General features: G+C 41.4%; 1 protein-coding gene across 2 annotated transcripts in view; it reads right to left on the bottom strand.

Annotated features, from left to right (window-relative positions):
* LOC126401892 (histone deacetylase 4-like) overlaps positions 1-10,035 on the bottom strand; it is a 72,773-nt gene extending 62,738 nt beyond the window's left edge. Inside the window, exons 1-2 of one of the 2 annotated variants that reach the window (XM_050063445.1) lie at positions 9,847-10,035; positions 7,169-7,501 (exon numbers count right to left, since the gene is read on the bottom strand). In XM_050063445.1, coding sequence (XP_049919402.1) covers positions 7,169-7,190 — 22 coding nt within the window. In that variant the 5' untranslated portion in view covers positions 7,191-7,501; positions 9,847-10,035. Of the gene's footprint in view, positions 1-7,168; positions 7,502-9,835 lie in introns of both variants that reach the window. The other variant, XM_050063446.1, reaches the window with a different exon arrangement.
* Between the last annotated feature and the right edge of the window lie 1,410 nt (positions 10,036-11,445).

The following is an 11,445-nucleotide window of genomic DNA, read 5'->3' on the forward strand; positions in this document are numbered from 1 at the left end:
CAACACGCCTAAAAACGCAGATCATTTACAGCTATCTGTTGCACAGTTGGCAAACCAGCCTCAAAACATGTTTTTTTTAACAGCTCCACAATTTCTACTTTATTACTTCACAGTGGCACGAGTTGAGTTTGTGTTTTCATATCAGTGTCACATCACATTACCGTCAACTGCTTGGTGCCCTCTGGAAGAAATTAAGTTGCTACCAGAAAATAAACACATAGCCATACAAGCTTTACTCTCACTTCATACAGTAGATTTAGTGCATCTGTTGACCGGGATGACAGTTTGTGTAAAAAATACGTTCAAGTAAAGAAACTGCATGCATTTGAGAAATCGTAATGGAAGCTGGCGGGTGTACAAACATAGTATTCTCTTTAACCGGTGTCCATAAAATAAATCTACCAGCGCCCGTAGCCTAGAGAGGCTAATCTTGGGTACCAGCCCAAACAATGCAATCTTCTGACCTTACTCATTAGTGTTTATTTTACTTTATCTTCCTGACTGTTTTTGTTGTGTTTCAAGGCTGTATAGACGTCAAAACAGTTGCGCTTGTAACCTAGATACCACTGAGCCTTCGAGGAAAGGAGCACTGTGTCAAGTTCACCGGTTCAGAACCATAAAAGGCGCTCACGCCCACGCAGACCCTGCAAAATAAAGCAGTAAAAAATCTAATCTGAACAGTTTGCATCCTGCTGCAGACGTGCTTTTCATAGTGTTCATGGAAATGTGTTCATTTTAAATTTTGTTGCATACAACAATGTTAAGTTCAAACCTCTCATTCACAAATAATCACTTACAGTACCTGGCACTTACTTACCAACCACTTACTGGCCTCAGTGTGTGTGTGTGTGTGTGTGTGTATGACTCATATGCAGACCCAATTCTTGCTCCAGTGGTAAACACTGCAGACTTTCCTGGAAAGCCGGTGCACTTCTGACTAAGACAAAAACAAATCGTTGCCAGCTAGTGGCATCACCTTCCCTCTTTAATAAGACACCGTAACGCCTGAGGAGGCTGCCTGCTCTTTTTAAAACTTATGTCTTCATTTCCACTCACAGTTCATCCTGTCTGCATCAATTTCACTACGAGGCATCTGAGGTGAAGCAGCTTGGCTTCTAATGGTGGTAAACGACCGAGATGAGTGATGACTAACGATGAATCCTTCCAAGAAAAACGGGGGATAACAACACTGAATATAAAATGATTTAAATACCACCAACTTGGGTTAACCCTTTTCTTTCCCTGTAAATATGAGCAACTAAAGATGGCCTTGCAATTGTAAAATAATGTTATAGGTAACTGTATCGGCCACAACTAACAGATAATAATCACTTGTTGGCCCTGCAATTCCATATTGGTGCATCTCTAATATTATATGTTATATACATTGATCACTGGGAGAGGGTCGCCTTTGTTTCTGTCACTATCTTTTCTTTTTCTCCAGAATGTGGTTTGTGTGGTCTCCCCCTTTATCTGGACACAAACCCAGCTTGTCCCCAGGAACTGATAAGGGGCGCTTGGCAAGCGACCACAACCACAGAGGCCCCAGAGAATCATGGGAAACACTTGATGATGAACCCTGGCTGTGGCCGAAATTCCATACTAACACACTATATAGTAGGTGAGGTATATTTAGTTTGTAGGTTAGCCTCCTACTAGAACCTCAGACTCACTTAAGGTGGAGTTTTAAGGTGGACCAGCTGTTCTCAGTGTATAGTCTCAGCTACTCTTGAACAGATAAGGGCGAAATGTCTGGCTGCCATGTTTCTCCTGAGTTATTAGGACTGTAACTGTTGTTTAGTGTTCAATTATTGTAGTTGGGTTTGGATTTATATATAACGTGAATAAAAAATGTTCTTTAATGTCATTATTATCTGCTGTTTTGTGCTTTATGTTTTTCAAAGTATTGGTTCAGGCACTGTTTAGGCACCAGTACTATTTTCGAAGTAGCATTTTAGCACCAGTATCAGAAAAAAACAACCGATACCCAACCCTAGTAGTAGCGACAACGTTCATAGCAGCGGACAGCAACCGAGGCAGCTATGTAATGTCAGTAAGTGATAAATACCTCTGTAGAGGTGAGTAACTTTGGTCATGACACTACTGCCTGGTAGGGAACACTATAGGAAGTACTGTGGTAGGTCTATCATTACAGATGGATGACACAGTACATAATTATTGAGCTTTGTTTTGGGTACTCGTGGTGTGGCTACAGGGATGAATTTCGGCCATTCCATCACTTTGATGTAGACTGACATATCACAAAAACTATTTGGATAGTCACATAATGATAAAAAACAATGACATCAAGATATCACCCTGGTGACGACTCAGTTTATGAGTGCTTCCGAAAAGATACATACAACTGTTTATGTACACAAAAGTATGCTGAACGATAGTATACATATTGGGTCTAGTGCAAGGTATGTGATTTTGGACAGTTCAGACATGTCTGAGTAAAGGACAATGTCGGCAAAGTTGCCCTTTACACAAACTGAAGACAATCAATGATAGACAAAACATGCTTTAAATTATTTTGCGTAGGTTAAATTTTTCATTTTATGCTTCTGTTCAAAAGCAACCACAGAAACATTAACAGATGTGCTATCAACCAAATCACAATGTTCGTTTAAACAACTTCCTGAAAGAAACCCCCCACGTCACGTACATAAAATCAAACTCTGCTGCGCAAACGCTGCCTACATGTTTGTCGATTTTACATATCTCTGATTGGAGCTCTCAAAATGAGTGTTTGAAAAATTGTAATTGTTTTCTGCAATTGTTTGCTGAGTGGACTGAGCCTAATATTTTGGCAAGCAGGTGGCACTTGTTAATTATCATGCTTCTGTTTTGCTTCTGTTTGTGTGTGCTGCAGCAAGCTTGAGTTCTTATTGAATATCCTCCATATTAAGCCTAACTGCTATCGACAAGTGCAATCCATCCCAAGCGTGACATTTACAGAAACCGCCCCGCTCAACCAAACATGATCAACATGTTAGCTCATTGCTAAGCACAAGTGTAGAACAAATGTTGCCGGCTAATGTGCTAAAGCTCTCGGCACACAGAGTAATCACTCCTGTGCAAACACTCCAGCCTGTTTGCTGATATGCCCACAAAAAGACTGATGTGACGGGCCCTACCAGCCTGACCCCCTTTTGTTCTGGGAAACATAAACCCGACAAAGCGTTTTACATTTCACTTTTCTAGGAAGAGATTTATGGTAAATGATATTTAATCTAAAAATCCCACTGCTGCTGTAATAAAGAAAATGAGTAAGTCCTGGATCAAAAACGTGCGTGCTAGTAAGCTCATTTACAGATTACAAAAGTGGCACACAAGCAGGCAGGCACGCACGCTCACAAGCACCCGGAGCTGCTGCATGAACTGTGAACGTGCGGACACACACACACATACACACACACAATCAAGGCTTTACTCAGAGGGCTGGTACATGACTGGAAATAAGTGCAAAGCAAGCTCAGAAAAAAAGTTGGCAGCTTTTGATCGCACTGCAAATACAAGAGCACAACAAAGCCGTGGATCTGAAAGTCTCATTGTTCACCCCGAGAACAAAGCCAATGTTGTTTAATTACACTCAATATCAAACACATTCAATTTAACAGTGGCAGTGGCAGACAACCCTGACGCAACCTGAAGCTACAGGATTAATTTCCTCACATGTACTTCTCAAAAGAACAGTTACAACAAAGGAGTCCAATTGATGCATCTCTTTAAACAGAACTGATTCCTTTCCCTGCACATTCTCACTTCTGTAAATATCACTGCCATAAACATTTCAGTGGGAAAAAAAAGAAGCCCCGAAAAGCGCCACAAGGCCATAGTGTTGCACATTTTTCACATTTCATATCTTTAAATGTCTCTCCGCTGCCTGTTTCTGTCTCTCTCTGTGCACCAACATCCAACAAGTGTGTCTCTAAGCTGTCATTCAAACAAGAGAAGCAACACCTCAAATTGACGCCCACACTTGGCAGCACTCTGTGGACCGAGATCGTCTCCTCTGAAGGCTTTTCAGAGGCAAACAAGACAGTGAGAAACAGCGGCTGCTGCTATGAATCGTCTCCCCTGGACTCACATAAGATCACAGCTATTTTTGTTTTGGTGAGAGGTGAGTTAACGCGGGTGACAGGCAGATTCTGGGTAGTCCAGTTTGGCCCTCTAGTGGGAAGCAAACGGAGGAGATGAGAGGTAGAGGAGGGCAGCGTGGGAAATTAAAAACGGCTAAATCTTATTATATTTTGACAGGAGCTGGTTAGTTTATCTGCTCTATCAGCTGCTGCAGCCCCTGGCCAGAAAAGAGTGAAGTTTCCTGCCTTGGCTGTGTTCAGATCTGGGCATTGATTCAATATTACTGTTTGTCTTCTTCCAGCAGAATCATACTGTGATAAAATAATGATGCAGGTATGATTTTGGAAAAATGTAGAAAATAAAAGCAATTATTGATCTATAAAAAGATTGCACAAGTCTGTATGAATAGTTTAATTTAATTCTTAAAGGTGGCTTTTTTCTGCCAATTTTACCCATTAAGTTCAGTTTACTCATTAAAGCAAGGGGGGACTATTGTAAGATGCTATTGAGTTTCATTATGGGAAATGTGGGAGCCATACCTATATTAGGGACAAATGGTGTGTTCCATTTGAACTGGGAAGTTGAAATTCTCAGTTGGAAATTTCAACTGGAACAAACCCTTAAGTCATTTCATACTAGTAAAGTGGGAAGAACCTCACCAACCCCCGACTTCAAAAGACTGATTTATAGTTGTGCATAGGCCCTACACTGAGTCTACACCGTAGCCTACACACATGGCCGATGCAGTTGTGAGCTTTTATACTTTAGCAGTGGTATATCTGTAGCGCTCTGAAATTACATCGCCAAAAACGCTAGTAGGCCAGTAGTTTCTGTGAAGTGCTGTAACGTTTGATTGATTCAACTAAAACCCCTAAAACACACTTAAAACATGGCCTGATAGCGACAACATTACACAAACAAAACAATTGTCTTTTGCTGGACATGTTTTCCCCATAAATACTGCATGCTAACAATATTAGCATAAGTCTATGACATTTTACAATGCATAAATTAGCCGGGCAGCTAGCAGAGTTTTCGTCTACTCATATGAGGCCAGGGTTAAAAGCAACATTTAACAAAGGTAACGTTACAAAATTCATCGTCAAAACTTGACATGTTTTCTCCACATATACAACATGCTAACGTTATTAGCATAAGCCTATGACACTCCCTATTGCATAAAGATTTAAGATTAAATCACACATAAGACTTAAAAAATTGGGGGGGGGGGGGGGGTATTTTCTTCACAATTTATTGTTTCTTATCTGTGAAATTAAAGTAAATAAAAAACTGTGTTTCTACTGAAGGAAATGGTACACAAAAACAGCGAGATGTTACATTTCTGGGGAGATGCACGTCAGCATCAGGCTACGATGTTGGGTATGCGTCTACAAACACTGAGAAGCTTGTGATAATAAACTGTTCATTAGCACTTCTGTCTTATTTGTGTCTCATTAAATCAGTCATACACATACAAGTACTGTCCAACCTCTGTCTGTGGAGGAAAGTGAAAGTAAAATACTATTAGGAATACCACTTTAAGACATCTGCTTTGATGTAAACCATTAACCTTTTTCAGGACGTGCTCAGAAACAGATGAGTGAATATTATCTGAGTATGTCATCCGACTTGAATGTATTAATTTCAAGGTGATGAACACACCTCTGACCATTTAACGTGTCATTTTGCATGTGTCAGTCATTTCTAAGGCTTAGCAGGGTATTAATTTTGTCAGCCCTGTTTGCAGCGGAGATGAGAGAACATGTAAAGGAATTAGAACGGGCTGTCGAATAGTAAGTGTTGAGCCACACTAATCCGAGGTTGATCTAACAATATAATGCGATTGGCTCTACTCGGGGACGGGGAGAGTGAGTTGATACTACAGCGAGATGTCCGTGGACAAAGTGTCGTCTCTATGCAACTTAAAGAGCAAACACATGTGCAGCAGAGTACTAAACATCCGCTCTGCCGTCTGCGGTGTGTTCAGATGTGTCAGTGATGGAGATGTTGCAGGGCTGAGGGCGCCGGCTGAGGCTGCAGCTCGTTCATATCCCTCGGGGCCCGGTGGTTACCTCAGCTGTGGTATTTATAGTGCACACATTCCCAGGTGTACAAAGTAAACACGGCCGACACTGTCAGGTACCACACCGACCAGGGCAGGGAGCTAACCTTTTCATCTGCCAGCTGCTTACCGAATAATTTATCAGCTCACTAAAACCCGAGCTTCTAAACTGAGCTTGATTGGGTGTCAGAGAGGAAAGTAGGCTCTCCTAATGAGCCCCTGCTCTGGACTTTCCTCTCACCCTCTGGAGCTCATTCATATTGAATCAAGCCAATTAACAGTCATAAGACCAGATTAAAATGTTTTATTGCATTTTAGCGAGGCGCGATCTGTCTGTACTCAAAATCAAAATGTGCACATATATATCAATATGGCAGATGCAGCTGCAGAGAGATTTCCCTTAATGTGACTGTGTGGAGGGGCTATATCCTCATTACTCCAAACAACAGTCAGTGAACAGGCAGCGAAGATGTCTACTGTCTGCCTTTCTGTCGATTTTCTAAGCTTAATGTTGCATAATTATTTCATCAGTCTCATACACTGGTATTTGCACACTTTTTGTGTCAAGATATTACAAGCGTTTAAAGTTTCCCGAGACTTTAAACTGTCCTGGAATGCAAAAAAACTTTACTAAATGTCAGACTAATAAAACTCTGATTTAAGGGGCATTAGCGGATCCTTAAATCAGGGTGACCGACTCCACCTTTCCAACTGATTCATTAGGCTTTTCGATGCAGAATTAATTTCCAAAAAACCTTGCTGAATGAGCTGGAAAGAAGACCAAAAAACTTTTTAAATGATTCGTTTTTCGGGCTTTTTGCCTTTAATTGATAGGACAGTGTGAAGGGGGGAGAGAGAGGGGGGGAAATGACATGCAGCAAAGAAGTCAGGAGTCAAACTACTGTATGTGTTATTAGCACAAGACAAGAGAGTACAGCTTTTTAATTTCCACCTACAAAAACAGATTCATGCTGACAGACAAAGAAACAAGAAGTATAACAGTAACGACATGGATCATACCTTGGTGGCTGTGTGATGTCATCGCTGACAGGTAGGTCAGGTGGGTGTCCACTCTGTATGGCAGGTGAGCGCCTGGCTCGGTGTGTGTATCGTAGAACAGATGTGTGTTTGTGCAAATGTGATTTACAGGTTGGCGTTTGGGAGGCTGTTATCCTGCCAAAACTGTGGAGTATCCAGAGAGTGTGTTTGAATGTGTGTGAGCTCAGGCCGATCCAAAACTCGGTCGGTCAAGAATCCTTCAAGGCTGGAAACGGGAAGCAAACTTCCAGCAACGGCAGCCAATCCCCATGAGGCTTTTGATTTGGCGACTCGCTGTGTAGCACCGGTACCAACCTATCAGAGAGGAGAAAAAGGACCATGAGGTACACAGATTTTGAATTTGCAAAAAGAGAGCGCTGATATCGGTGCGAGTTGAGGGAATCAGCATCAGGTGAGAAAAAGTCTTACACACACACAAAGCTCATTTTCAGTCGTTTATAGTATTGATCTTTCAGTGACACTAATTTGGAGATGACTGTTGACTAAAGTCTTGGATTCCACTTACAGCAAAGAGCTGATATGGCCTAATTGTCTATAACTGATAAAATAACTCTATAAAATAAAGTTTTATGTCCGTCAAAGCAATTATATTATCAAGGCCTGTAACTAAGGATTATTAGGAGGACAGAAATGCTGAATAAGCAACCACAGACTTTAAAAAATTGTCTTTGACATTGGCAGGAGTAGATACGCAAAAGTATCACTTAAAATTTATCGCCACCTTTGAGACATTTATTTCCTGTTTTTTTAATCGGGCCAATTATGGAATCCCGCTCCTTGAAATACACCCCTGGTCATTTTTAAAGTAAAATACGGTTGCCGTTCGGATCCAAGACCACCATCAAAAACTCAATACGACCTCAAGTTCGACCTCATGCTTACACTGCAAGAACCTGTAAACCAATCGGGCAATAAATTGCTTGTCCCGGACATAGTTTCTTTTTGACTGGGGCGCTCCAAGATCAAGAAAAAATATGGAAAAAGAATGATGTATTACTTTGACAGTAGAAACGGGTGGAACAGTCCTGTTAGTCTCATGAACATGTGAATTTTAGCAGAAACGTTTGATTCTTTTATTTGCTTTGGGGGTAACTTATGTTTTTCTGGAAGTGATTGGTCCTTTTGCCTTTTCTGGAAATGACTGATTGTTCTTTTCTTTGTTTTCGGAGAGTAGCCTGAATTCCTCGAGCCTGGAGCAGGAGTGTCAGATGTAATCACGGCTCGAGCCCAAAGCATCAAGTCGACTTTACCACCACGAATAGAAGGGGTAAACTGCCCGAGGGCGAGGTGGGTGGGGGCGGCAGCGGCGTGGGGTTAGTGTGCATGTTCACGCCCTTGTGTGTGTGTTAGCAGAGGTCTCAGAGGTCCTCTAAAGCAGGATGGATGCATGTGTGTGTGTGTGTGTGTGTGTGTGTGTGTGCATTTAAGGGGGGTGGGTCTCAAGACAAGAGGGCCAGACAGTGCAGCCGCAGGACAAATTGCCCCCCCAAAAAAGTCGGTCACTGCACAGTGCACGCACACTTGCGCTTTGTGATGGAAAAGCAAAGGCGAGGAGGGGCAGAGGGGGAGGCGAACGTGTGTGTCATGGGGAGTAGCTGACACTCCAGGGGGGCTTCATGCAACACCATTCTCCCGGGGCATCTCATCTGTCTCGGGAGGGGTATTCATGTGTGTGTGTGTCCTGGGCCATTGTCCCTAAAAAGAGCTTGCTTGATGCAGGGTGACAGATCTGGGGAGACAAGCCCTGAGGCCCAAAGTGGGAAAATAATAAAAACACAGACCTGGAAAATGGGTTAAAACCACAGTTATGGTAGAAAATTAGCTGCATTTCTCAGAAAAACAGCATGTAATGCATTAATTATCACACAAGCTGCCTGTCACAAAAAAGGTGGGTACACTCACTTGGCCTAACCCTGCACTCCAGCCCAAACTCAAACTCCCTCACACACCTAACGACAAAAATTCATCATCTCTGACTAATATGTCAAGCTACAAACCATTTAGTCTGCTTAACGACACTTTAAACCAGCCGTAATATGCTGCTTTGATGTTGCTTTAACAGCTCCAACAACCCGTACGCCCCCATTCACAAAAAAAAGATTGACGCATGCAGAGAATTACCACCGCCCATCCCGAACCATTCACACACACTCAAACACACACTTACGCAGGCCTGTACCTTCATTTTACGCATTTTTCTCGCCAATAACACGAGTATAAGGCGATAGAGGCGTGTTGGCACTACGTATATTGCATTAAAGCCTAAGGCTCGGCCGTGCACTAAAAATAGCTCAGCAACAATCGGCATAATAAACATCGCCTGTCCATTCCCCCCCTTCACTGCCTTCACACTTCCCGCCCGCTACAGTCTCACAACCCGTATGGAAATGTTTCGCTAAATGCTTTTTTAGGACGTGAAATGGCTCCTACCACAAGTAGATACGACTCATGCTCGAGGGAGGCGGTGAAAAAATAACCGGGAAGCCGCCGCCGAAGCGGAGCAGAGTGGAAACTTCAGCCGGACATTGTTTTGATGAATCCTGTCTGTGCATCGCATCCCTGCCTGAATATCAACATCAAAGCGGCGCAGCTCGGCTACACACTCATCCCGAGAGCACACAAACGTACCAGCAGCTCACCTATACGGGCCAGGAGGAAGCCAGTCGTCCCAACATGTGTCCCGCACGGCTTTTATTTCTCTCCCATGTTACACTCCGGGGTTTTTCTCCGCGCAAGGGGGGAGACGAGAAAATTCATCTCCTGACAGATTCCGCCATACTGGATTTTTGTAACAGCCCCAGCGTCACATGGAGCGCCCCTGCATTTACCAGGGGCGGGCTTAGCCTGATGAAAATGTGATTATCTACTAGTATATAGCCTGATATGCGCTGGTTAAGGCCATTAATAAGGAAAAACTCACTGGGCGTGTCCTATAGTGTATCAAATATCACTGCAACATGTAGTTATGATTCAGTCAATACTTTGTTTTAAATAACTTTATCCTGATGCTTCAGCTGCTCTATAACACACACATATTAGTCTGTATTTGGTGCACAATAATAACATATCCCTGCATTGTGGCATTGTTATAGACTATTGCATCATTATTATAATCCAGAATATTGTTATAGTCTCTTATAGTGTTTAAGTGCCACACTATAGTGACTTTATGAGACCTTTAGCCTTATTTATTGTATTTTATCTCTAAAACAAAGTTTCTAAACACTCCTATTGGAATTTATTTGGTACCAATGATGAGTGTGATGAGTGTTTTTATCCATAAAACATGCCTATAATATATTTACACAAATAATTGGTGTCTTTGTCACTCCGAGATTATTTTACAGTGACCAAATAATATATATGCTTTGTCATAATCATAATAGGCCGTCACTTACAGTTGAGATCGGTTTCTAATTACCTAATCCTAGTTTATGATAGGTTTATCTAATATGGTGTCACTATTACATTGCTTGAATGTCCCTGTAGTCATCCAATAGATTTATAGTTGGTCTGATTTTTTAGCAATTTTATTTTTATTTTATTTAAATACATATATATGTTTGCATCTCCTATGCCATGACTTTACATACGTTTGTATCTCCTATGACATGACTTTACATGTATGTTTGCATCTCCTATGTCATGACTTTACATGTATGTTTGCGTCTTCTATGTCATGACTTTGCATATGTTTGTATCTCCTATGAAATGACTTTGCATATATGTTTGTATCTCCTGTCATGACTTTACATATATATTTGTATCTCTTATGTCATGACTTTACATATATGTTTGTATCTCCTATGTCATGACTTTACATATGTGTTTGTATCTCCTATGTCATGACTTTACATATATGTTTGTATCTCCTATGTCATGACTTTACATATATGTTTGTGTCTGCTATGTCATGACTTTACATATATGTTTGTGTCTCCTATCTCATGACTTTACATATATGTTTGTGTCTCCTATGTCATGACTTTACATATATGTTTGTATCTCCTATGTCATGACTTTACATATATGTTTGTGTCTGCTGTGTCATGACTTTACATATATGTTTGTGTCTCCTATGTCATGACTTTACATTTATGTTTGTGTCTCCTATGTCATGACTTTACACATATGTTTGTATCTCCCATGTCATGACTTTACATATATGTTTGTATCTCATGTTATGTCTATACATAACGTATGTTTGCATCTGCTATGATATAACTTTACATATTTCC

This window comes from Epinephelus moara, chromosome 15 (genome assembly GCF_006386435.1).
Source record: "Epinephelus moara isolate mb chromosome 15, YSFRI_EMoa_1.0, whole genome shotgun sequence".
Classification (NCBI taxonomy): Eukaryota; Metazoa; Chordata; class Actinopteri; order Perciformes; family Serranidae; genus Epinephelus; species Epinephelus moara.